The 26715-nt window shown below is 67.9% G+C and overlaps 1 protein-coding gene across 1 annotated transcript; it reads right to left on the bottom strand.

Moving 5' to 3' along the window:
* Positions 1-21: 21 nt before the first annotated feature.
* PIEZO1 (piezo type mechanosensitive ion channel component 1) lies at positions 22-25300 on the bottom strand. Its single transcript, XM_052795318.1, is given in 53 exon segments — positions 22-804; positions 925-1123; positions 1232-1311; positions 1419-1541; positions 1635-1807; positions 1935-2027; positions 2114-2302; positions 2410-2557; positions 2641-2799; positions 2935-3149; positions 3236-3383; positions 3464-3569; positions 3707-3992; positions 4250-4438; positions 4518-4776; positions 4853-5017; positions 5114-5238; positions 5326-5501; positions 5587-5667; positions 6007-6094; positions 6169-6272; positions 6753-6824; positions 7047-7135; positions 7289-7378; positions 7465-7633; positions 7753-7849; positions 7993-8236; positions 8791-8944; positions 9504-9608; positions 9754-9958; positions 10046-10246; positions 10354-10479; positions 10611-10787; positions 10869-11026; positions 11608-11696; positions 11776-11955; positions 12160-12308; positions 12404-12582; positions 12742-12853; positions 12925-13185; positions 13281-13372; positions 13458-13506; positions 13509-13541; positions 13650-13733; positions 13967-14132; positions 14362-14382; positions 14384-14574; positions 14732-14869; positions 15878-16040; positions 16136-16178; positions 16555-16677; positions 17894-17995; positions 25065-25300. Coding segments are annotated over 53 exon segments (7482 nt in total). The 5' UTR covers positions 25129-25300; the 3' UTR covers positions 22-554.
* Between the last annotated feature and the right edge of the window lie 1415 nt (positions 25301-26715).

Genomic DNA, 26715 nt, shown 5'->3' with positions numbered 1-26715 from the left:
CAGCTGCACATCAGCCAGGGAGGCCTCAGCTTTGTTTTATTAGATATCTGTATAAATAAACCATTTGAATTAATAAAAAAAAAAAAAAACAAAACCAAAGTCACAAGTGTCTAGAGTCCAGCTGGGGCTGCCAGCCCCCACCCCTGGTTGGGGGGGCCATGACCCAGGGCCCCCCCGTCCTGGGGCTGGGGGGCTATTGCTTTTGAGTTCAACCTGGTTCTTGAGCAGGGCTGGGGAGAGCGGGGAGGGGGCACAGGCTGGCTCCTGACCAACCCCCCCCCCACCTGGCAGCCAGGGGTGCCCAGCGGGTTGGGGGGGGGGGGGCCAGCTCCTGTCCCCCACCCCGGGAAGGCACGACGTGGTCTCCGCAGGTCGGACGGCAAGAAAAACATCCTCCCTAAAAGCGAGCGCCGAGCACCCTGCGTCCCACTGCCTCCCCCAGCAGGATACGGCCCCAGCTTGTTGCGGGGGGGGGGGGGGGGGGGACGGACTGGTTAAGGCATTGGCGGTGATGTCCCCGGGAGGGGGGGGGGGCGGCCCGGAGCCCCTTCCCCTTACTCCTTCTCCCGCGTCCACTTGATCATGGTCTCGGGGGAGCGGTAGAGGAAGATGAGCTTGGCGTAGAGCTCTTCCTCCAGCTCCAGCTCGCCCGTTTCCCGCACCAGGAAGATGTCCTGGCACAGCTTCAGGATGCGGTCCACGCAGGGCAGCTCCTCAAACATGATGGAGTGCGAGATCTCGCTGAAGAAACCCCGCACGAACTTCCCGATCACCAGCACGATGGAGACGTACAGCCCCATGATCCTGCAAGGGCGGGGGGGGGGGGGATTGCATCCTGTATCCCACACCCCCAGACTCGCGTCCCTTTTGGGGTACAGCCTGGTGGTGTCCCCCCCCCCCCGCGTACCCCCTCCACTTACTTACCCGTAGCCAGCCAAGAAGCCCAGGCTGGGGGGGCTGACTTTATCGTTGAAGATGATCATGGGGAGGATGTTGCCGTCGTTGGGGGAGGCCTCCTTCAGCCGTACCACCCACCACTCCAAAAAGCTGTCACCCCCTCGGCCGGCACCCGCACGCTCCCGTTTCAGCTGCACCTCCACGTCCAGGTAGCTGTCCTCCCCGTCTGTCGAGGGGGGGGGACACACACACAGTGTCAGGACACAGTACGGCTGCTGGTGTACCCCCAACACTGATTTCTTTTTTGGGGTGGGGGACACATGGTGGGACTCACCTGGCAGCAGCTGCTTGACGGGGTTGGCTTCGGGACCGTTGGGCGCCCGGATGTATTTTGGGAAGAGTTTGGGCACTTGCCTGCAAGAGAGCGGGGTGAGCGATGCGGAGGCGGGGGGGGCACCATCCCATTGAATATGTGTGTGGGGGGGGGTCCAGCCCCCTGTCCCTTCCCTGGGGACACTCACACGGGGGCATCACGGGTGCCCTGCAGCAGCTGGGCCAGCTCCATGCGCTGGGGCGCGCCAGGCTGCAGGTCGGTGGTGTGCTTGTCGAAGGTGTGCTCCACCGTCCCCCCTTTGCCCAGGTCCCTGCGGGCAGAGCAGAAGCTGAGTGTGTGTTGGGGGGGGTGCAGGCAGGGCTGCCCCCCCTCCTCCTCCTCCTCTCCACCGTGCCGGCGGTACCTCTGGAAGGTCCAGGTGAGGCGGAGGGTGATGTCGGAGGAGCCGTTCTGCAGCTCTCGTCGCATCTGTTCCCGGCTGGGGGGGCTGATGCTCCAGAGCGAGCCCGAGCTACCCTCGATGCGAGCCCTCACGATGTCCTCGTAGCCGTACAGCGTGATGAACTGCATGGCCACCTAGTGCGGGGGGGGACACACGATGACCAGGTCAACCCCCACCCAAGGACACCCCTACCCCGGGGCACCCCCCCCGACTCTGCCGGCCCCCCAGCAGGATGGAGCAGGGAGCGGGGAGGGGATTTACCGGCTGCCTCTCAAATTGGTTGGTGAGGGCTTCGTAGTCCTGGGGGGTGAAGGGCTGGATGGATTGCTGCTGGGCGCTCATGGTGAACAGCGGCTGCAGGGGACGGGGGTGCCATCAGCTGGGCAGGGGACCCCAGCATCTGGGCTGGGCACCCCAGCACCCACCCCCTGCATCCTCACCTCATACCCCCCCAGTTTGAGGGTGACGGTGACGTCAATGGGGTGGTTCACAACGCCCACCACGGAGCGCACCAGCGACATAAAGAGCAGTGGGAACCAGATGATGGCCACGAGGAAGAGGATGATGAGGCCCCCCATGCCATACTTCACGATCTTCTTCTTCTTCTGCCCCTTGGGCTGGGGGTATTTCTAGGTGGGGGGGGGGGGAGACAGCACACGATGTCAGGTGGGCTCGGGGGGACCCCAAGCAACAAGGGGCTTACTGGGGGGCCCTTCCCAGCACGGCGGGGCTGTACCTTCTCCGTCTCGCGGCTGCACTTGATGATGAAGATGTTGGCGTAGATGTCCTCCACGCACATCCAGTTGGAGAGGGACAGCGTGGTGTCCGTCCAGACCCAGTCCATGACGGCCCGCAGCTCCACCAGGAAGGGTACGAGGCGAAACCTGGGGGGGGGGGGAACACAGGGAGAGGGGGCTGGTACGGCACCCTCCGGGCGCTCGGGGGTCCGCGCGGCCCCGTGCCGTACCCCTGGAAGAGGAAGAGGTTGAGGTGGTTGTATTTCTTGGTGAGGAAGTTGCCCAGGATGCGGGTAGGGTAGCCGCAGCGGATCTGGTAGGCGGACAGCGAGAAGTAGATGCACTTCACGAAGTACCACAGCTGGGCCACCGTGTTGAGGCTGAACAACCTGCGGGAGGGAGGGTGTCACCCCTCCGGCCACCTCCCCGGCCAGGGTGGGCCACCACGTGGCCTTGGGGACACAAAGGTGCCACCCTAGGGCCACACCGTGCCCTTGGGGACATCCTCGGGGCACGCACGGTACCTTTCGGTGACAGCCGGCAGGATGAAGAACATCCAGAGGTGGATGCTGAAGACCAAGATGACCTGGAAGATGAGCTTGCCCAGCACGGTCTTGCGGAGGTAGAGCGCGCGGTCGATGACCATGGTGGTGAACTGGATGAGCAGCATGACCAAGAAGGCCTCTGGCACTTGGTCATCCGACAGCGAGGAGGTGATGTCGGCGGCCGCTGAGTGTTTCTGGGGATGAAGGAGAGGTCAGGATACGGCCCGGCCTGACCCCGCGGTGGGAGCCGGTCAGTGCCCTGCGGGAACCCCCTGCTCACCCCGAAAGCCCAGAAGCCGAAGATGATGATGATGAAGTCGACCACGTCGGCCAGGAACATGAAGGCGTAGACGTCGGTGGCCGCCCGGTGCTGGGTGTGCAGGATATCCCAGAAGAACCCGCGCACCGGCCGGTACATGTTCTGCGCCCTGGAGGGGGACAGAAGGGACGGGTGACCGGGGGCTGCACCCCGCATCCCCCACCCCAACCAATGCCGCGGGGCACTCACATGGTGAGGAAGAACAGCTTGACCTGCAGCCCAAACGCCTTCAGTTTCTTCTGAGCGTGGCTCTGTTTTGCCTCTTCCTCCTCCTCCTCCTCCTCCTCCCCATCCCCTGCGAGTGAGGCACAGCATGGGCGACAGCCGGGGTCCTGCAGGGCTGCAATCCTGCCCGGCCCCAGCATCCCTCCACCCTGGGGGATGCCAGCCTTGCCCCTCGCCGGGGCTCGAGGTCCAGGAACGGGTGCTCACCTTCCTCCGGAGCCGCCTCCGGTTGCTTCTTCCCCCATCGCCTCTTCCTCCTGAAGCGGAGCTGCGTCGTCCCGGCCCCCTTTTCCTGCCCCACGGCATCACCCTCCGGCTCCGGCCCCGCGGCTGCGCCCGGTGCCCCCGGCTCTGCCGGCACCTCCGTCCCTTCCTCACCCACGGGGGACGCTGCTTCCTCCCGCCTCTCCTCTTCTTCCTCATCCTCCACCCGCTCCGCCTCTGCCTTCTTCTTGGGGAAGGAGTCCTCCTCGTGGTCCCACAGCCCGTAGGACTGAGGAGGAGTGCGGTCAGGGGGAGACAGGGTTCCTGATGCCCCCCCCAGCCCCACGCACCTCACCCCCCCCATCCCGCAGCATCGGCTCCCGTTGCACCACCAGGACCCAACGAGCAATGGGTGCCTTGGGTGGAAACCAAGGCAGAGCCACCAAGCACCCACTGGGTGCTCTCCAGAGCCCCCATCACCCCCCCAGCTCCTGGAAACTCCCACCCAGGTGATGCCCACGGCAGTGCCCGTGCCCTGGGGCTCACCAGCAGCAGGGAGCGATGGAAGAAGAGGGCCAGGAGCTGGATGAGGTCATACTTGATGTAGCGGTCAGTCTTCTCCAAGCCCAGGATGCGGGGTGGGAAGAAGGGCTTGCCCTCGTTGCGCACCAGCATGGTGTAGCCGTTCCAGGGGAAGAACCCAAACTGGAAGAGGTATTTCACCACCACCATCACCTGTGGAGGACGTCGGGGTCAGCGGGTGGCAGCCGGGAGCCGGGTGGCATCGTCCCCTCCCCGGCCACCCCCTGCCCACCTCGGTGAAGATGATGGCGGTCATCCAAAAGCGCTTGCTGGGCCGGGGGATGGAGAGCATGGCCCAGAGGAAGACGAGGATGGGCAGGAAGAGGGAGATGACGGAGGCAGTCACCATGTTGTTGAGGATGATGATGAAGTAACAGAGCAGCTCGGAGTGGGCGGCCACGCAGCGGTACCCGGCCAGCAGCAGCTTCAGGAACCGGTTGTGGGACCGATAAAACCGCTCCGACTCTTCCAGCTCGGGGAAGTACAGCCGCCTGCGGGGTGCAGGGGGGGGTGAGCTAGCCCCGACACCCCCCCGTCCCCATCCCCACCGTCCCCACGTCCCCGTACCTGCTCAGGAGGAGCTCGCTGGCCGTCCGGCTCCGGTTCTGGGGCAAGGCCAGGAGCTCCTGAGACCCAGCCACGTCCTCCTGGCTCTCCAAAATTGTCACCTGCTCCTGGCTGCCGGTGGGCAGCGGGCATCCCACCGGGCCGGGGGTGGCTCCTTGGTGCCCGCTGGGGACGGCACGGGGACAGGGGTGAGCCCCCCGCTCGCCGACTCCTGCCCGCGGCGCTGCCGGCTGCCCCCTCGGGGGGTATCTATGCACCTGCCTGGAAGCGACGCCGTTTTGGGGGTCCGCACCCCTGGCCCCCCGTGGGCTCAGCTCCTCAGCTGGGGGCTCCTCCGGCGGCAGCAGGTAGAGCTCGTCCAGGACCCCGCGGTGCATGTCCTCTCCCTGCAGCGGGCAGCAGGTCAGTGCCACCGCGGGGCTGTCGCCATCCCCCCCCCCCGTCGTGTCCCGATGTCCCCCCCCAGGGCTCACCGTGGCCAGCCGGCGCGTGAGGACGTATCTCTCGAGGCACAGGACGGTGGACATGTCGGCGTGCTCCCGAGTGCAGGCGTCCAGCCACTGGGTCAGCCCATCCACCATGGCCCGGCACAGCACCCACAGGAACCGCAGGGTGTTCAGCACTCGCTGCACCACGTTGCCCCGCTCTGCTGGGGTGGGGGGGGTGTCACTTCACACCCTCTTGGATCCCCCCGACACCCCCCACCCCGAGCTGCGGTCCTGCCGCCCACCTACCGGAGCCTTCCTCCTCCTCTTCCTCCTGGCCTTCAGCCTCTTCAGGTGCTTCCAACTCCTCCTCCCTCCCTCCGCTGTCCCCTACAAGGGTCAGACCCCCCCGGCGAGGGGTAGCACCGGCTCAGCAGAGGATGGACATCATTTCTAGCCCCCGTTGGGGCTCTCCCCGCTCATCACCCCATCCCCTGTGTCCCCCCCCTCCGGCTTAAAAACCAGCATGGCCACCAAAGGAGAGCTGCACGGATTACGCCCAACCCCATCATAGACACTGGAGAGTCCACACGCACTGGGAACCACCCCGAGGCGATGCCCCAGTACGGGATGCCAACCACTCCCAAGGCAAACAGCGGGGAACGGGGCAGGGCTGCGTCCCCTCCTGCCCCCCCCCCCCAGCCCCATTTTGGGGTGAGCCGGACCCACCTGCAGCGACCTCGGCACCGGCTGCCTCCGGCTGCTCCTGCTGCCGCAGTGCCGTCCTGGTGTTGGTCACCCAGGCCTGGTAGGCGAGCTGGCAGGGGGAAAGGAGCCGTGAGTGCCCTGTGGGCACCACCAGCCCCCCCCCAGCCCCCCAGCCATGCTCACCTGGAAGGCGCTCTGCCTGCCCGGCTGCGGCTCCTCCGGCATCGCCGCCTCCTCCTCCTCCTCGCTGTCCGACTCAAAGAGGAAGTATTCCCCCGAATGCAGCACTGCCGGGGCGGCACGGGGTGTCACGGCACGGCTGGTGCCACGGCACGGCCGGTGCCCCACCGGTGGCACGGCATGGGGCGGGGGGGGGGGTCACGGCAGGGCTGCCGTCTCCCCAAGGCTCTCTGCCCAACGCGGCGATGCTGGCACGGTGCCGAGGACACCCGTGGGGATCTCCGTGGGACAAAGAGTCAAATCCCACGTCCCCAAAGTGGGGTCCCTCCGGTGCCGGCATTCGGAGGCGACCGATGCCGGTAACCCCAAACCCAGCCCCGGTACCCCCAGTCCAACACCCTGTTAGTGCTGGGAAGTGGAGAAGTCCTAGTTAGTGCCCTGCGGCCGAGCGTGGGGACGGGGAACATGCAGGGCGTCACCTTGCCGAAAGCACCGTCACCACCGCTCCCCGCGGGTGTTAGCGGTCCCCGGCGGAGGGACCTCACCGAGGGGCTGCGCCCCGTTACGGCCCCGTGCCGGGCCAGTACCTGCGGCGTGGTCTAACCATGGCCGCCACCACCGCTCCCTCTGCCGGGAAGGGTCCACCGGGCTGCCGGGCGCTGTGGAATGGCAGACGGGGGGGGGGGGGGGGGCTGAGAATGGCCACGCTCGGTGCACCCACCCCCGGCACGGGGGGCGAGCCAGGAGGGCAGGGAGGGGAGTTCACCACGATGCTCCGTGGGGCTCCACCGGGACAGGCGTCGGCGATGGGTCGCGGTCACCCTGCTGTGCCCGGAGAGGGGTTGGGGGGACGGGGGACGGGGGGACCCCCCAGCTCTCACCTGGCCTGGCCTCATCCTGCCCCTCGCCGGTGCCGCGGGGCAGCCGCTCCTGGTGGTACTTCTCCTGCTTGGCTCGGATCCGCTCCATCCTGCCAGGCAGAGGCTGCTGCGGAGCCCGCTCCCCCAAACCCCCCGGGAGCACCCCCATCCACCCCACCCGCACAGCGGTGCCCCAAGGTGCTGTAGTGCTGGGGCGGGGGGGGGGGAGAATGGTCCCAGGTGCCCCCCCAAAACCCACTCACTGCCGCTTCAGCTGGGCCAGCGACTTCTTCTCGGCTTGCCGGTGGGAGCGCATGCTCTTCAGGGTGCTGGCCTTGAACAGCGCGACGCCCCTGCGGGGACAGGGACGGCGGGAGGGTGAGGGGGGGGGTACCCGCACCCCAGCACCCGCGGGGACCCTCCGGGACCCCAGCCCCACCTGGAGGCCTGTAGGGCAGAGGCCTGGAGGTCCAGCATGACGTGCAAGTAGTAGTAGCTGAGGAAGACTCGGCGCTGGAGCAGGAGGAAGAAGAAGCAGATGCTGTCCCAGATGATGCCCGCCTCCTCCACGGGCAGCGAGCAGTCCTGGTCCTTGCCCATCTCCTTGGCTGGCAGGCAGAGATGCAGGCAGGTCAGGCAGCAGCCCAAACCTGCACCCCCAACCCCACCAGCTCAGGCAGGGCAGACCCCAGACCCCCCCCCCCCAACCCCCAGGCCAGCAACTCACGGTCGTAGTAGCCCTTGACGGTGCAGACCAGGCTGAAGAGCTGGATCACCCAGCAGAAGTTGCTCTGCATCTGCTGCACGAAGACGCAGGAGAGGAGCTGCGGGGAGAGGGGGCAGAGCGTGGGGTTTGCCCGGGGGACAGCATCGCCACCCGTCCCCTCCCCAGGGGATGTCCGGGGGGTGGGCGGCCCCGAGGAGCAGCCCAGGGGCCGCTGCATGGCTGAGGACCGGCAGCCCTCACCGACAGCATGTTTTTGGAGATGATGACGGTGATGTTGTAGAGGATGAGGCAGTCCCAGAGCACGAGGCGAGCCCGGGCCGGCTTGCGCAGCATGGCGGTGCCGAAGAGGAGGAGGTAGAAGCAGGCCAGCAGGTAGCCGAGGCCGAAGAGGCTGATGCGGGTGGCTCCGGTGATGAAGACCACCACCAGGACGAACCAGAAGAGGTAGCGGAAGACCACCACCTTCGCCATGTCCAGGTATGACCTGCGGGATGGGGTGCTCAGAGCAGGGTCCCCGTCCCCTCCCAGCACCCATGCTTGCCACCACCTGGGTTTGGGGTGCAGCGAGGTGCTACCCCACAGCCCAACCAAACCAGCACGGTCCCAGCCCCCGCATCAGCCCTATCTTGGGGAACAAAGCGCCTCGTCCCAGCCTACGGGGTCCCAATGCCCATGGGGGTCCTGCACAATCACCAGGGGTGTCCTGGAGCACGGCATCTCCTTCCCAGCACAGCCTTAGGGTGCTCCTGTCCCAGCCTGGGGGTCCCATCCCAGTGACAGGGGGTCCTGCTCCAGCCGTGGCGGGGGGTCCCATCCCAGCCCAGCATCGGCGGGAGGGCTTCCCTGGCCCAAAGGGGTCCCAGCCCCATCCTGGGGGATCCCAGCCCAGCAGGTCCCACTGCCTGGGGGTCCCATCCTGTCCATACCCCACCCCAGGAGGGGGGTGGGTCCCATCCCCACGGCCCCCGGTGCCCCAGCCCACCCCAAACCCAGGTTGCGGTGCCGTGTCACGCGACGACGGCGGCGGCGGGCGCCCACCGGCAGTGGATGAAGTTGGGCGTGGGGTTGTGGGGGTCCCGCGCCAGGTCGAGCCGGTCGGTGTTCTCGCCGGCCGCCCGCAGCCATTCCTCGGTGCGCTCGGCCTCGAAGACCCGCCACTGCTGGGCCGCGCACAGCAGCAGCACGAAGTCGTCTGCGGGCACATGGCTCAGACTGGGGGGTGGGCGGGGCTCTGGTAGGCCACACCCCCCTAGAATGGGGCGTGGCACCCACCAAGCCCCTCCCCAAAGGGTGGGGCACCCCGGGTGCTCTTCCCCTGGGATGTGAGTTTCATTAAGCTCCTCCCCCAAGAGGGTGTGGTGCTCCCCAGCCCCCTCCTCCTCAGGGGGTGTGGCTTTATTCAAGCACCGCCCCAAAGGGGTGTAGCTCTCCCCAGCCCCCTCCTTCTACCCAAAGGGGGCGGGACTTCAACCAAACTCCTCCCACAGGGGGCAAGGCTCTCCCACAGCTCCTCCTCCAAAAGGGCGTGGGCACAGGTCAAGCTCCACCCCAAAGGGGTGGGGCTTCTCCAGCTCCTCCCACCTCCCCTCTGCTCACCTCCCTGGGGGCAGGACTGGACAAACCCCCCCCCCCCCCCAAAATCCATGGCTGGGGTTGGGGGTGCCCCATGGGCAGGGGGGTGCCAGGGGCTGGAATAGGGGGGACAGGGCACCCCGTAGGCAGGGGGCTGCCGGGGGGGGCGGAATACTCACTGATGAGGTTGGTGGATTTGGGGGCCACGAAGAAGTCGGGCAGGTAGAGCCACTTGATGAGCGCCGAGTTGAAGGGGAGGGCTCGGGTCCAGCGCCACGGATAGTCTGGGGGGGGTGGTGGGCACACTCGATGCCAGACCCCCCCCACCCCAGCCCCTTATCCAGGCCAGGCAGCGTGCCCACGCACGGACCTCTGCCTCCGTGACCCATGCGAAGGATGGGGGTCCCCCCCCCAGCCCCTGCCCCTTACCCACGCAGAGGGCGGGCGGCATGCCCACGCACAGCAAGTACTGGTAGAGGAGGAAGACGACGAGGAAGAGGCAGTACTTGGGCCAGAGGCGGGCGATGGCCGCCCGCCGGCGCCGCGTCAGGATGACGACCAGCCAGCAACCGTGCAGGATCACCATGAAGTTCATCCGTTGCCCGATCACATTCACCGTCATCAGGAAGCAGATCTGGGACGGGGAGGGGATGGGAATGCAGAGGCTCAGCCCCGGGGTGCCGCGAGCGTGGGATCCCCCCCCACGGCACCCGCTCCCCACCTCCAAGCCAAACTTGTAGTAGAAGTAGTTGAGGAAGTATTTGGCACAGCTGCCGAGGCCGTGGTCGAGATGCTCGCGGGAGATGTCCTCGAAGATGGTCTCGGTGACGGGGGCCACCAGCTGGTGCTGCTTGCGGTAATACTCCTGGCGCCGGTACACCACCGCCTCGAACACCAGCAGCAGCAGCACCAGGAGGTGGTTCTGTTTTGGGGGGGGGGGGGGGGAGGACGAGGGGATGCTCAGGACCATGGTATGCCACTAAGCATCCCCCCACGTGCTCCCCGCAGACGGGGCGACCCCGTACCCACCTGGATGTAGCCCAGGTTGGGGTAGCCCTTGCGGATGCCGAACCAGTTGGCAGGGTCCACGGGGCCGCGGTACAGCGTGGAGTTACCCAGCTCCTCCGGGCTCAGGTTGGTGCCGTTGAGCTGGGGCTGCAAAAGGGGAGCACCACCGGGTGTCAGGACCCCTTGCCCCTGCCACCTCCAGCCAGGGAACCCCCCCCCCCACGCCACCACAAGCACCCCAAGAACGGGGCATCTCCCCGGCACGGCCGCCTGGGCACCTGGGTGCAGTTGCTGGAGTACTCGCTGGGGTCGACGATCTTGAGCTGGTAGAGCATCTTGCAGACGATGATGATGCAGGTCCAGACGGTGGAGAGGCAGGAGGCCATGTGGCGGAAACGGCAGTAGGGCATGGCGAAGGCCCACAGCAGCACCAGCAAGAAGTTCATCAGCGATACCTGCGGCAGCGGCTGCGTTAGCACCCCAGGGTGCCCGGCTGAGCCTGCCCCCCCCCCACCCCAGCACCCCGGGGCTGGTACCTCCTGCAGGGCCACCCAGACGGTGTAGAGAGCCACCAGCTTGAGGACGTGGAGCTCCAACAGACGCCCCACGAAGACCTGCCCGCGGGTCAGCGTGTCCGAGAAGGTCCAGCCCAGCACGATCAGGCGCTCCAGCACCAGCCCCCATTTGGTGGGCGCTGCGGGGACACGGAGCGTCACGGACACCCCCACAGCCACCCTGGCTCAGGGGACACCCCAACCCATCCCTGTATCCTCCCATGCTTGGAGGACACCCCAATCCGTTCCCACAACCTCCCACACTTGGAGGACACTCCAATCCATCTCCATACCCTCCCAGGCTTGGAGGACACCCCAATCCATCCCCGCACCCTCCCAGCCCCTTCCTGGCTTGGAGGATGCTCCAATCTATCCCTGCTCCCCCCTTGCCCCATCCTGGCTTGAAGGGCACCCCAATCCATCCCTGTATCCTCCCAGCCTCTTCCTGGCTGAGAGGACACCCCAATGCATCCTCATACCCTCCCAGACTTGAAGGACACCCCAATCCATCCCTGCACCTCCCCAGCCCATTCCTGGCTTGGAGGATGCTCCAACCCATCCCCATACCCTCCCACACTTGGAGGTCACCCCAAATCTATCTCCCTACCCTCCCAGCCCCTTGCTGGATTGGAGGATGCTCCAATCCATCCCCGCACCCCCCCAGCCCCTTCCTGGCTTGGAGGACACCCCGTCCCACCCCATCCCCCTGTCTGCCCGGTACCCTGTGACGCCGTGTCGGAGTCACCCGTCCCGGCATTCTCGGCAGCAGCCGCATCCCGCAGCAGCCGGCTCCCGTGCAGCTCCTCAGGCCTGCGGGGAGGAGGGCTCAGAGCGGGGACGGGGGGGTCTCAGGGTGCAGGGGGGGGGTCACCCTGGTGCGGGGCCCTACCTGGGGATGTGGCAGGGTGGCATGGTGGCAGCAGGGATGTGCTCCAGGTCGGTGATGTGCATGAAGGGGCGGTGGAAGTAATGGAGCTGGAGGATGCAAGCCAGGAGGAAGAAGCCCGGGATGAGAGTGCTGGAGAAGAGCTCGGAGACGCTGAACTGCTCCAGACCCAGGTCGCCCAGCCTGGGCAGGGAGGAGGAAGGTCAACACGGGGCCGCATCCATCCCACCCTGCACAGGCATCAAGCTGCCACGCCAGGGCTCAACCCCAACTGCCCCCGCCCCGTGCCTCAGTTTCCCCATGTGCAACGCATCCCTTGGCCGTGCCCTGGTGCCACCACGGGGGCTGGCGGCAGCAGGGACCCCGCGGTGGGTCAGGGACACTCACTGCTCGTCGGTGAGGCCCGTCAGGTTCCTCCAGTACATGGGGAAATCCTCAAACTGGAAGGTGTAGACGGCGATGAGCACCAGCATGGTGTACGCCACCACCAGCCACCAGAAGCCCTTCAGCACCTTGCGCCACAGGCTGTAGTACACCTGCGGGGATGGGGACATCAGCGGGACCACGCCGGGGACGGGGACGGGGTCAGGGATGGGGATGGGGACGGGGAGGGGTCCCCAGCCCCCCTTACCTGGAAGAGGGTGAGGCAGAGGAGGAAAAGGAACATGTAGACGATCTTGTAGACGACGAGGCGCCCGGCGAAGCTCACCACGATGAACATGCCGGCGCAGACGCAGATCCAGTATTTGGCATAGAAATCCCGCACCAGGACCCCCAGCGCCTTCAGCACGTCCCGCTGCCGGCTGGGCTCTGTAAGGCAAGGAGAGGGCTGCAGGCAGCCGCCCCGGGGGGGGCACGCGTGTCTTGTCCCCCCCTCTCCGGCAGCTGCCCACCTCCGGGCACTCGCACCCTGGGGATGCTCAGCCCGGGACAGGGTCCCTCGGGGTGGGTGACGCCGGGAGCCCTCACCCGTGTCCGAGACGGTCACCTCCAGGAGCGGGGTGGCCGGGCACCTCCTCGTTAGCAGCTTCTCCTTAACGAACTGCCGCAGCAGCAGCCAGAAGGTGAGGGTGAGCAGGAGCTGCGGGGATAGGCGGTGAGTGGGGACAGCCGGGGTACCAGAGGGGACAGGGATGGGGACACCGGGCTTACCTTGGCCCCCAGGTCCAAGCAGGGATATTTGGGGTGCACCAGCCCCAACTGTTCGAGGCTCATGAAGCCGACGCGGGTGGGCAGCTCGGGGGCCAGATCCATCCCCCAGACGTACTGCAGGCTGCAGAGCGCGATGCCGTAGAGGAGGAGGAAAGGCGAGCAGAGCATGGCGAAGTGATGCCGGCTCCGCACCGTCCAGATGAGGCATGCCCAGAGCAGCAGCACGAAGGTCAGCCAGCTGTGGTAGGTGATGCTCCACACCTGCGGGCAGGCAGGAATGCGGCCCCTCGCCCGGGCTCAGCCCGGGAGGTGCCCCCCCCCCATCGTGTTCATTCCCCCCCCCCCCAGCCCCTTACCATCATGGCGATGAGGGCACAGATGTAGCTCTGGTTCATGACGACGTGGCCCAGGGCGTGCAGGGGCAGCCGCTCCGCCGGACGCCTCCTGCCTAGCCACGGGGAGGGGGACCGTGAGCCACCCCCCGGGCCACGGGCAGCCCTTGGGGAGGGGGATGGCGGCGGGGACGGGCTTACCCGGCTGCGGTGAGTTGCCCATGACGTGGACGGTGCAGTTCTCGGCACCGCTGCCCGGCTTCCCGTGCTGGGGGATAGCATGGGCTGGGGGGGCAGAGAGGGCTCAGAGCCCACCCCGGCACCCCCAGAGCATCCCGCACCCATTCCCCCCTCCAGCTCCAGCAAAGCCCCCCCCCCGCCCCCCAAACCCACCTTGGTGTCCTCAGCCACCCCGTCGGTGTCCTTGGGCCAGCTCTCCAGCTCCACCAGCTCCCTCGCCGGGCACCTTGCCGGCGGCTGTGCCGGCACCCGCGGTTCTCTGTGAGGGGCAGGAGCCAGCTCAGAGCACCCCGCTGCAGCCACCGGGGGAGCAGAATCATGCCCGGTGCCCCTGCCGAGGCACCCCTCCACCGGGCACCCCCCGCCGTCCCCCACCACCGGGCACCCCCGGTGCCAGGGCTGGGGCGGTCAGAGCGGCGGGCAACGCCGGGCATCGGCACGGGGTCCGGCTTGGCCCCGCAGCCCCTCACCCTGGCATCCAGCCGGCGCAGCTTCACCAGGGTGGCCACGGTGTAGTAGAGCAGGAGCAGGATGCCGGGGTTGGCGTAGACGGGCCAGGGGTGGCCAGTGTTGAGCACCAGGGCGTTGGGCCGGGAGCAGTTGCGGTACAGGACGACGTCCTTGAAGCCGAACAGCCTGCGGGGACGGAGCGGATGGCGTTATCGCCCGCCCGAGCCAGGACCCCCACCGCCAGCCACGCTCCCATCCCGGTGCTGGCACGGCATACGGCTTCACCGGGCAGACCCCCGGCCGCCCTCCCCGGGGACCCGCCGCAGCTGGCGGCGGGACGGGGGCCAAGCGGGGCACCCACTCAACCGGGGATGGCGCGGGAACCCACGGCACGGCTCCCTCCCCGGAGACTCACCGTGCCCAGATGGTGGGGGCGGAAGACCCCCTGGACGAAGGGCGTCTGGTAGGCATAGAGGCAGAGGAGGTGGCCGCCGGCGTAGACGCCGACGAGGAAGCAGAGGGTGTCGAAGGCCAGGCGGCTGGTGGGGAGGTGGCAAGCCCACCACGTGCACAGCCCCACGAAGAGCAGGTAGTAGACGCTGGAGGAGGCGGAGGGCAGGGTGATCCCTGGGGAGCAGCGCCCCGTGGGCGGTCAGTGCGTGGCCGAGCATCCCCCCCCTAGATCGAGCATCCCGCCCTGGACCGAGCATCCCCCCCGGGCAGCACGGCCACCGAGACCCCCCCCCCCAGCTCACCGCACCCCCCCCCCCACATCCCATACCCACGGCCAAGGCCAGCAGCAGGATGGCCAGGCCCTTCCCGGCCGCCCAGAGCAGCCAGTGAGCCGTCACCCGCAGCCTGGCGCTGAGCGGCGTGTCCCCATCGGCCGTGCCGCCGTGCCGCTCCACGTCCTCCTCTTCCCCCTGCCAGGTGAGGAGAGCGCGGCGTGAACCCCGTGGTCCGACCCCGGGCAGTCCACCAGCTCCAGGCTGCTCCTGGCCGTGCCTCAGTTTCCCCACTTGGGGGAGAGCACGGGTGGACAGCCGGGGCACCCTGCCCGGCGCTGTGCGGGCGCGCAGCCCGGCACCTGGCCGTGTTTATCTCATTAACTGCTTGGAAAGTGCCTCCGAAAGGCGGCTGTTTTTCTTGGCGCTGGCGCCCAGGTTCCCAGCACTGAGCTTTTTTCCAGGCTGCCTCCCGCGCTGGCCCCGCGCTCACGGCAAAGGCATTCGCATCGGCCGCGCTCCGGTTACAGCCCGGCCACGGCCAGAGCCGGGCAAGCGAGCACCCGCCACGACAACCCGGACCAGTGGGGAGCACCCCGAAATGGGGCTGAGCCCTGAGGGGTGTTTGCTGAGCTGGGGGATGCCATCAGCTTGGGGCTGCGTCTGCCTGGGTGACCCCAGTGGCACAAGCGCAGCGTCCCGGTGCCCCGCTGGCACAGCACGGCATGGCACGGCACGGCACCCAGCCGGCGAGCTCAAGCTGGGTGCCAGCATCCCATGATTGCCCCCCCCCCGCCACTGCCCTTCCTGAGCCCAGGGGTTTTGGGGTGGCGGTGCCGGGCTCCGGCCGGGGGTGCAGGCACCGCATTCCCCCCGCCGGTGGGGACCGTAGGGCCGGGCTGTTTGCCGGGATCCCTACGGCAACGCGGGAGCAAACACAAGCGCTCCTCTGCGGCTGAGTCACCCCAGCCCGTACGAGATGCCGTGATGATGTCCCAGTCCTCCACCGCTGCCCGCTCAGCCGGGCGGCTGAAACTGCTCCCACCCGGGTCCCCCAGCCACCCACCCATGCCAAGCCCCTGTGTCCCAGTCTGCCGTCTCCAGGGAGGGGACGGGGACCGGCCGCCGTGCCCCGGGAATTCTGGCAGGGGCTCGGCAGGACATGGCGGGTGGGATGCTGCCGACGGTGCCGGGGTCGGCTCTCACCCGCTCAAGGGGGTCCACGGACTCCGGCCTCCGGCCGCGGGCGGCAGCACCGGCCCTGGGGGCGAGACGGCGGCACAGGCACAGGCAGAGGGACGAGGCCAGCAGGATGCCAACGTCGGGTGCCACGAGACGCACCGAATTGGGGATGTCGCTCAAGTCCAGCCTGGTCAGGGGGGGAAAGCGGGGCAGGGGAGGGTTTGGGGGTGCAACACCCCCACCGCCAGCCCCCAGCCCCACCACCCGCCGGGGTACCCTTACCTGGTGACCCCGATGTGCCGGGCGAGGACCTCCCAGGTGCTGCCTGCGGGGAAGCGGGGAGGTGCTGAGTTTGGCAGACCCCGCGTGGGCAGGCTCCCAGCCCACCCGGAGCAGGCGGCTTCCCCGTGGGGAGAACACTCCACATCCGTGGGGACCCAGGATGGGGTCTGTGCCCGGTGCAGCGTCCACCGAGCAGGGCACCCTGGCACGGCACAGCACACCTCCGGTGCTGGGCACAGCGGCTGGGACCCCCGCAGAGCTTCAGCAGCCCCCCCCGGCACCCAGACGGATGGGATCCCCGCACCCACATATTACCATGTTGGGGGTCCAGCCCCAGGGCACTGCGGGGAGGGGGTGAAGCCTGGGAGAGCAGAGGTGCAGGAGGGCGAGGGCAGGCTGCCCGGGCACCCCGTACTCACAGCTGGGCCCCAGCAGCTGGTCCAGGATGGGCAGCGTGTATAGGCATATTTGGAAAACGAAGTGGGCGAGGAGGAAGAGGATGCTGGTCCCCAGAAGAGCTTTGAGGAGGCGGCTGGTGTGACCTGCGAGATACGGGCACCCCATTACCCATCGCCCAAGGTGGCCCCGGGGAGTGCCAACATCCCCACTGGAGACCCAGCACCCCTGGGAAAAGCTGGGAAGGGACGCGCTGTGGCTGTGCCCAGAGATGCCAGGGGTCTGCCCCAGGGACATGGTCCCGCCAGGACCTTGCATGTCTCACCGTGCACCCAGCACAGCTTAAGAGCATCCTTTCTGTTGCATTACTGGGGAAACTGAGGCACGGGGCAATGCAGGAACCCAGGACCACGCTCCCTCCCCTTGCCCCTGCAGCACCCTCCAACCTCGCTGGCACCGGGCGCTTCCCGGGCCCACTGCACCGGGACCGGCATCGGGATGCAGCTCACCATCCCCACCCCAATCCCTGGTGGAACATCCTGGGGGGGGGGCTGTGGGTGGGCGCCAGGGGTTTCCCCCGCACCGCCAGCCCCGTCACACCTTCCACCAGCTGCAGCCGTGCCCAAATCCCACCCGGCTCCCCGGGCCACGCGCCCGTTTTCCTGGCCATGGGACAGGCAGCGAGCCCACCGCAGCTGTGTGCCGCTGGGGGGCGGCCCCTGGCCAAAAACTCTCCCTCCGCTTGTTTTTTCCTGTAAATCCCTGCGAAGGCTCTCGGCAGCGCCCGGGCTCCGGGGCCGTGCAAGCCCATGAAATATTCAGAGGGCAAAGCTTTTAGCCGCGGCCGTGCCAGGCGTTGCCGGCTTGTGTTACAGCATGGCTCAGCCTGGCACAGAGGGCAGGGAGACAGGAGGGCTACGGGCACCCGGTGCCCACCCTGAAGGGACACGTCCCGTGCACCCGCCGTGGGCGATGCACCTCCTGCAACCCCCCCACGCATGCCCACCGTGGGGAACGTGCCCGGGCAGGGCGGAGGGGCTGCTCGTGGTACATCCCTGCCCACCCGGCGGGCAGAGCTCAGCCCTGAGGTTTCTGGTTAATAAGTCTAGGGCTCAAAACCGGCCATTTCGGAGCAGGAGACCTATTAATAGCCGCGCCGGGCTATAATTAACAGAGCGAGGCTGCCACGCGGAGCCACGCCGCCCAGCCGGGGGGGAAACCGCAGGAGAAGGAGGGCAGGTACCTGCCGGAGAGCGGCTGGCAGCCCCCGCGCTGCCCAGTTCCCCCAAGCCAGAGCTGCCTGCGTGCTGCCCACCCTGCTGCCCGCCGTGCTCTGCCCGGTCCCCCCACCCTTAGGTGAGCCCCTTACCTCCGGCGGAGTGCTGGGTGGGTCCCGGAACCAGGGCAGGAGCAGCAGGAAGAGCAGGTACACCAAGGAGAGGACGTTGAATCGGAAGAGGCAGGCTGGGGGCAGAGGGACAGGCAGGGTTAGTACCGGGGATGCGGCACGGGGAAGGGGCTGGAGCCCACCAGGCTCCTGGCTGCATCGCCCCCCCCCCCACCCACCCTGGGGACCCCCAAGGATGGCACCCTGACCTGCACGGTGAGGGACGCCCAGCAGGAGGAGAGGGATACCCTGAAATAAAAGGCACCCCAAAGTGATGGGCTGTCCCAGATGGGGGCTCAAGCCCCCCAGAAAAGCCGGTGGGAAGAGAGGGCAGGAGCCCAGGCTGGGTCAGTCCTGGTGACCTGCAAGGGTCGCATGGGGGACACCAGAGGTCCCAGACATGTGGGGTGACAGGGCGACGAGAGCCATGAGCAAATCTGCTCCATTTCCACGTCATTCCTGCAAGACCACGCCAAGGTTTGCAGGGACCCCACGGCTGGGCTGGGACCCCCACCCATGGCCACCCCGGGGCTGGCACAGCCCCTCACCTGCACCCAGCCCTGCTCCAGGCGTGCCACCAGCTCACCACCTTCCCCCTCGCCTATTTTTAGACCTAAATTACAGCTTGTTTGCAGGCGTGAAACCGTCGGAGGAGCTGGGCAGGGAGCGGGACTGAGCCAGGGTCCCGCGGAGCTGCCGCCGCCGGGAACGGGAACGGGAACCGCACAGCAGGGACATCCCAGGGCAGCTGCCACCATGGCTGGGACGCGGCGTTCCCGTTGGCTGCATGCACACGCCAGGCGAGCGGTGACAGACACCGGCATATGCACCGGTGCGAGCTGGGACCAGCCGCGGGGCAGCCCTGCGGCCGCCCAGCCACGAGGCCACGGTGACGGGCACGGCCGCTGCAAGACACCCCCCAAATCAGCGCCTGGCCGGAGAGGAAGGGAGTCACGGAGGGGGGCTGCGCAGCATGGTGGCTTCGCTTTTTAACTGTGCCCTCGCTCCAGGCAGTCCCAGGGCATCCCTCCATCCCCTCCCCTGCAAACCAGGGGGACACGTCCTTGCATACACCCCCCCGCAGGCTGGGGGGACCCAACTCTGGGTAGGGGGGGACCCCTCTAGGGCAGCCCGGGGAGGGGATAGCCACAGCAAACTGGTCTCAGGGACCCTGGCTCTGCGTGGCCAGGGCAGGGACCTGCTCCCCTTGGCACCCCACTTGGGAAAGGGGAGAGGCAGAGGGGGCCAAGCGGGCAGCCCCCGGCCCCATGGGGCTGGGGGGGGGACGACGAGGCGGGGGGCAGGCGGGGTGCCAGGGAACGTGCTCAGCACCAGCAGCGCGGCACGGCCCTTCCCGTGTTTACGAGGTTTCAATGGGACGGCACATCCCGGAGCGAGGGGCGGCACAGCCGAGGGGGGACGCGGTGCGGCCCCCCCACGAGCAATTGCCCCTCCGTGGACCAACGTCCCGCCAGTTGCCTCTCCGCGGTGACCCCAGGACGCGTCACCTCCCCACACGCCGCTGAGGGTTGCTGGCTACGTTTCGGCAAACCATGATCTCATGGAGCAAATATTCCCCTTCCCGCGCCAACGGCGATGGGGCCGAGAGGAGCCTTCCCGGCGCGGGGGCGAGCCGCCGCTCCACTTACGTGGGAGCCAGCCAGCCCCCCCCCCCAATCGCCACCGGCACCCCTGCGTCCTGGCACAGACCCCGCTGCCCACCCCTGTGCCAAGGCAGAGTCCTTTGGGTGCCTGGGGCAAACCAGTCCCAGCGTGAGCCCCTGTCCCAGCCGCGGTCACCCCGTGGGTGCCGGGTGGTATGGAGGGGACCGGCTGTGCCGGAGCCCTGCCGGCATCGCCTGGGCTGGGGTCTGCCCGAGAGCTGCGGGGAGGAGGGGGATTGTGGGCACCGTGGAGAGACCCACGGGCATCGCTGGGCACCAGGGTATGCACTTGCTGCAGGGACCACCCGTACCCGGAGCAACAGAGTGACCCAGGTATTTTATGCCACCAGCGCCAGCCCCCCAGGACAAGGGACATCACTCCTGGACCAGTACAGAGCAGGCATCCCAGTGGCAGCGGCTCGGGGTCACCTAAGGCATTGGGAAGGGCTGGCAGCAGCTGCCTGCCAATGCAAAGCACCCCACTGCACCCCAGAGCCGAGCCAGCACCCACGGGACCCTCTGGCCAGCAGCTGCCCCCTCGCCCAGGCTCGAGGCATCAGCGGGAAAGCCCCCGGCAGGGTGGTCAGCACTCACCACAGCCCTGGCTTCAAGTTTTAAGGGCTCAAGGATGAAAAAGGGGGAAAAAAATGATGCTACGGGGAGCAGCCCGCCGGCACGATGCAGCCCAGTTTGAAAGCACACCGAGGCGTGCCATGCCGGCGGTGCGTGGGTGCTCCGTCCTGGAGTCAGAGGAAACCGGTTCCCCGCGGTGCTGACAGCAGGGGAAGCACCAGCACGAGGAGAAAAACCAGTTTGGCATGTGGGGAGAGCAGTCCCGCGGTGAAACCCGCCCTCCCGCACCCCATCATCCCGAGCCGGGTGGGTGGGTGCAGTGCCGTGGCACCCACGGTCCCCCTCCCCACGCGAAGCAGCACCCATCGCCCACGATGCCCTGCGGTCCTCGCCTCTGCTGCAAGCACGGGGCAGGATCTGGCCCGCGCTGAGCATCCCCCTTGTACCCCCAGCAAAGTTATCCTGGATCCGCACCCCAAATCCCCCCTTCCCCAGCCCCGTGACCGTGGGGAGTCGGGAGCAGCCGGCCCAGCTCCCACGCTGCCGGACAGTTCACCGCCACTGCTGGCGGCCAGCAGCATTTGAAATATTAACGACGTTAATGTGCCGGGAGGAGGATAAATCGCAGCGCTGGGGAGCTGGGTGAGGTGTGCCGGGTTTCCTTCCCGCCAGCCTTTCATCCCTCCTTGAGATCTCCCCGTGGGAGGGGAAGGGGGTCATCGGGGACCCCAGGGGAAGGCAGGGACCCGGCAGCGAGGGTGGGGGTGGCTGGGGAGGGTCGACACCGGGGTCTCTCCCATCGCGATCGGGCCGGGGAAGCATGGGAAGGGCGGCTGCGGGAGAGGGTTGGGGTCTGGTGCAGCCCCCTCCCTGCAAACCGAACACCATCCCGTGCCCAGCCAGCTCCTGGGGACGGATCCATACCCAACTCCATGGGGAAAGCGGGCTCCCCGGACCCCGCCGGCGACGGGGGAGCCCCACGCACCGGCCCCGCAGCACCATCCACCCTGTGCCCACGCACAGCCCATACACCGATTGGCACCGGCACAGCCTCTGGCTCTGCGGGGACCTGCGGCCGCTCAGGATTAATTAGCAGAACTCTTTAATTCCCTGCCTGCCCTGCTATTTTCACATGGGCCCGTTACCTGCTGCCGGAGCCAGGCAGCTCTGCCAAGCTGCTTCCCTGCAGCTGGGTCCTGCGTCCCGGCTAACCGGTCCCAACTGGGGTCCCCACGGCCGGGGGAACCCAGACAGGGTCCCCAGGGTGTCACTTTGCACCCAGGACCCTGCGCTCTGCGCCTGCTGGCTGCCAACCAGAGGCCGGCTAACAAACCCCGGCCACGGCAGCTCTCCCCACGGGATTTCTCCCCATCCCCAAAAAATCCGGACAGCCCCAAAGCAGCGAGCCCCAGGGCTGGCCATGCTGGGAGAGCCAGCCACCAGTACATTCCCAGCCCCAGCCCCGGCTCCTCTTTCCGGGAAGAGGGAACAGCCCCACCGGTTCACCCGCTGTATCCTGTTTTTGTGGAAAGTTAATCCCACTCCTGCCAGCGCCGAGACAGCAACCGGCCCCGCTCCCCGGGGATGCCGTGGGAGCTGCCCCGGGAGGGCACCGGGCTGGATGCCACGGCTGCCAGCCTGGGAAATGCCGGTGGCTGATGCAACGGGACAGGGAACGCAGCGGCTTTGGGGACGGGCGCTCGCTGCCACCCCAGTGCCGGGGGACACCCAGCACCCACAGCCCCGGGGCTGCAGCCCCTACACCGGGCACACGCCGGGATGGCACAGCCCACGCCAGGAGGCCGGATCAGCCCTCGGGGTCCCCAGACCCACGGGCTCAGCACCGGGATGCCCGTGCGCATCTCCCGCCTGCACGCGAAGACCCACGTTCCCATCGCGCGGCGACATTCCCAGATCCACCGTAAGATTTCCCACGCGCAGCTCGGGGCCGTGACGGCGTCTGCCGTATGGCAGCGCCGGTGTCCAAACGCATCCCCCCCCCCCCCTTCCTCGCCCAGCCCCGATGGGCACCCCAAGACTCCGCTGCGACCGGGGTGCAGAGGAGGCAAAGGGCTAAACCCCCCCGTGCCAAGGCTTTGCCAACGGGAGCGATAAAGCCCCCGCGAACCCAGCCTGCAGCAACCCCCCCCAGCTAGCAAGGCGAGCCCCAGGGGCAGCGTGGGGACCCACTGCACCCCCGGGGAGCCCCCACAGCCTCACCCACCTCAATGGGGCCGTGCGGGGGCTTTGCAAAAGGCTCAGTCCCGGGGAGATGGGCACCCTGGCCCGGGCAGTGTCCGGGCAGGCTGCAGGCAGCCGGCCCTGCGCTTCCCATCCCCCTGTGCGCCTGGGGAGGAAACAGCAGTATTGCTCTTGGAGACAGCGGTGGCTTTTTTTTTTTTTTTTAATTTTTTTTTTTTTTTCCCCCTCCTCTTTTTTATTTCCCTTCATTTTATAAAAAGCACCTGACCGCAGGAGGCAGCTGGCTGCAGCCCACGCACCTTGCCAGCACCCGGCTGGGTACCGGCCCCCTGTGGCACCCGGGACCCCCCCCCCCAGGGACCCCCCAGCACCCCATCACCTCCTGGCCAAGCAGGGGGGGGCTCAGCCAGGAGGGGCTGTGTCCTCACCTCACCCCGGGTCAGTCCCCCCTGGTTTGGGGAGCACCGCAGCCCCAGGGAAGGGGGGGCTGCCGTCCTCACCCATCGCTCCTGCCCCAGCACCACGGAGCCACGCTGGAGCTGGGAGCCGGCGCAGCCACGACCGTCGACCAGCCTGGAGGTCCCGGCCGCCTGGTCCCCCCACCCCGGTCCCCCCACGGGTGGGATATGCACTGGTGGGAAGGCACGGCAGGCTCCGTGCACCCCAACATTCCTGCCAGACAGGCTAGAGCCGAGGCATCTCCCTGTGCCGGGTGAGGATACGGCCCGTGGCACGGCTGGGAGCTGCACCATAGGGGTTCACGCCTGTGCCAGCCCGTGGGAAGCAGGGGGGGGGGCTGCCCCGAGCCGTGCCGGGGGGCCCAGCTCCTGCGCCTCCACCCTCCCCGAGCTGGCCGGGAGCCACCAGCAAACATCCTCCGGACGTTTGGGAAGAGCCTAATTGCCGGGGAAGGAAAGGCCGCAGGCGGGTCGTGCTCTGGGGCTCTTCCTCCACCACCACCACCCCCCCCCCCAGGTGCAGCAGGACGAGCCACATTCCCCCGTGCCTCAGTTTCCCCCTGGGAGTGGGCGCGAGACCCCAGGCCACCCCCCCCCCCGGACACCGCTGAGTCACCCGTACGGCTATTTTGACAAGCGGCCGGAGCAAGAGGGAACTGCTCTCCCAGGACAGCCCCCGCCCAAGCAGGGTCCCAAATTTAAACAAACCACCTACGAGCTGACCGTGGCGGGCAACGCCAACACCACCGGCATCACCGGCCACGGGAGACGGCGGGTCCCCAGCACGACGTCCCGCGCCACAGCGGGGCAAGCAAGCCCGGCACGATTTGGGGCCAAATGGGCATAATTGGGGCGCGAGGGCCCCACTCGCGAGGCCGCGCCAGAGGCCCACGTGTCACCCCGTGCACCCATGGGATGCAGCCGGCAGCTCCCGCGTCCCGGAGCGGCGGCCGTCACCCCACCGGCCGGGGAGGCCTTGTGCAAGCGGCTCCCGGCCACCTTCCCTTCCCAGCCCGTTCGTAGGCAGGGTTATAATTAACCTCCTCACATCCTGCGCGATGCACTGAGTCACTCCTCGAGCAAACCGGAGCAAATAAAGAGAAGCTTTTTCAACAGTCACCGACTTCCTCTGCCAGCGAGGCTCGCCCCGTGCCGCCGGCACGGCTAGTGCCACGCACCCCAGCCCGGTTTTCCCAAAACGCAGCTGGGACAGGGGACTGCTCGGCTGGACGTGGCTCCGGTCGGGTACACGTCCCTCTCTCCGGGTGATGCTACCCCCAAAAGTCACGCCACCGCTTCCCCGGGGGGTGCATGGGTGGCGTGAGCCCGGTGGGTGGCGGCGGCCGGACCCTGCCGGGGGCACAAGGAGCCCGTTGAACAATCCTGTTTACGGAGAGGTTTTTTCCTTTGCGTCTCCGTCAAGGTAAACGGAGAAGCCCCGAACGGGCTCCCCCGAGAAACCGGTGGTTCAAAGAGCCGATTCTTGTTCCGCGCGTCCCAGGACACGGGTATTTTCCAGGCCGGTAGCCAGACGGTTGCCTCGGTGGGTGGTGCATTTGCCTTCAAAGGCCAGCGTTGCTTAAAACGAGCCGGGAGCAGCTTGGGCACCCACGGCCCTGCAGAGGTTGCTGCGGCCGAGGTGGGTGCCCCACTCCCGACCGTGGCGCCGGGACGGTACCCGGGCTGGGTGCCAGCTGTCCCCCCCCCCCCCCCCCCCCGAGCATCACCCATCCCAGCTGCACCCCCCCCACACACATCCCCCGAGCATCGCATCTGGTTGTCCCGGCACCCTCCTCACCCCCCACCTTGCAAGAGACGGGGTGACGCGGCTGTGTCCAAACCGGGACGGTTTCAGCCCCAACCGGCCCCCGGTGCTGGGGGTGCGGGTGCCCGCTGGCCGTGCCCGGGGGCGGAGGGGGGGGGGCCACACATACACGACACACAGGGACACACGGACACCCCACGCGCTGCCCCCCACACCCGGCCCGGAGAAGTTGCAGCGTTTCCCCGAGAGCGGCCTCGGTCCCGCGTGGAGCTGGGGGGGGGGGGGGGCATGCAGGGTGCTTCCCCCCCCCCCATAAGGCTGGGAACCCCCCCACCCACCGCGCGTCCCACCGCCTCCCCCCCCCCCCCCGGGGGCCGCCGGCGGCTCCTCCCGGGGTGGGGAACACCGTGCCCCGGCTCACAGATAGCGGGGGGGGGAACACCCCAACACCCCCCCCCCCACCTCCCCCCCCCCCCCCACTCACCGGCGAGCAGGGCGAGCGGCAGCAGCAGCCAGTACAGCCCCGCACACAGCGCCCGCCGCTCCATCCCTTCAGGCGGCGGCGGCGGGGGGGGCCTGGGGGGGTTGGGGGGCCCGGCCCATGCCCCACCGAACCCCACCGTGCCGTTCCGCCCCGCCGGGGCTGGGCAGGCCCCGCTGGCCGGTCCCGGAGCGCAGCGAACGGACGCGCTTCTTTTCCCCCGCCCCGTTCTAGTCGCCTTTATAAAGCGGAGCCGCCCGCCCCCCCCCAAAAAACACACACCCCCCCCCCGCCGCCCGCCCGCCTCGGCGGGCTGGTCCGGTGTGGCACGGCACGGCACGGCTCCGCTTTGCTCGGCCCCGGCCCGCCCCGCCTAGTGCCGCCCGCCGGCACTGCAACCCCGCCACTGCTGCCACGAGTTGGCCGGTCTCAGCCCAAAACGGCAATGGGGGCGGATCCCCGGAACGGAGCGCGGCGGGCCGGGGACGGTGGGGGGGGAGAGGCCGGACCCCGCACAGCCACCCCACCCCGGTTCCCGCCACTGGCAGCAAGGGCATTTGTGGCAGGGGGGGGGAAAAACAAAAAAATCTAGCTAAAAAAATAATTAAAAAAAAAAAAAGCCGATGTGTTTCCTGTTTGCTTCGTAAAAACAACAAAGAAAAAAAAACCAAAAGAGGTCAGAGCTAATTGAGGCTGAGTGCCGCGCTCCGGCCCGGGGCTCGGTAATGCCTGCGCGGAGCCCTGCAACCGGGGCGGCAATGCGGCACGGGGCAGAGAGCCGCTGCGGACAGCCAGCGCGCTGCACGGGAGCGGGGTGCTCGGGGCGTGCTCCCCCGAGAGCAGCCGTGCACCCCTGGGAGCTGGGTCCCGTGCCGCCGGAGCTGGGGTGCACGCCGCAGACCCTGGGGAAGCCGGATGCGTGGCCCGCGCACCCATGGAGTTGGGTGCCCAGACGAGGGGAGATGGGTGCCCGGATGAGGGGAGCTGGGTGCCACGCTCACCGCCGGTAGCCCAAGCTCAGCGCCTGGCTGGGAAGGTGCCCGGCACAGCCGGCGGCGAGGGCAGCATCGCCGGCGAGGGCAGCGGGCAGCACCGGGCAGTGCTGGTAATTGCCAGCCCCTAACAAGAAGCATCGGCCCATGAAATTCTCCGCATTCTTTAGCTTCCCGTGTTTGTTTTCCGAACGTACTTAATAAACTGGCATCCAGCTGGCACGCTGCCGGCCCGCTCCCCACCTTGGCGGGCTCCGCTCTCTTCCCTTGTCTCCCGCCAGCACTCTCCGGGCTCTTCCCCCCACCCCAGGCCCGGACCCCAGATGTGCCGCAGAAGCCGCAGCCATCCGGACCACCGCCGCCCATGCTGTAGCACCCGAACCATGGGCAGGATGGGCCCAAGAACCCCCAACACGGGTGTCCAAATGAGTTTTTGCTGGGCGCAGCCCCTCGTGGGAGCTGGGACGGGCTGTGGGTGCCCAAACCACCTCTGAGCATCCTCAGAGGAGGGACTCAGCCCCTCTGCCCGGCTGCATTGACCCTCATCGCTGGGACCCGGAGGGATTCACTCGTGTAAATGAAAACGCTCGTCAGCGCTGAGCCACGAGGCTCTGCATTAACACCACGTCCGTGAGACCCGGGTGTGGAAATTACTGCTGCAA

This window comes from Harpia harpyja, chromosome 9, assembly GCF_026419915.1.
Source record: "Harpia harpyja isolate bHarHar1 chromosome 9, bHarHar1 primary haplotype, whole genome shotgun sequence".
Lineage (NCBI taxonomy): Eukaryota > Metazoa > Chordata > Aves > Accipitriformes > Accipitridae > Harpia > Harpia harpyja.
This window is presented reverse-complemented; position numbering and strand designations above follow the sequence as displayed.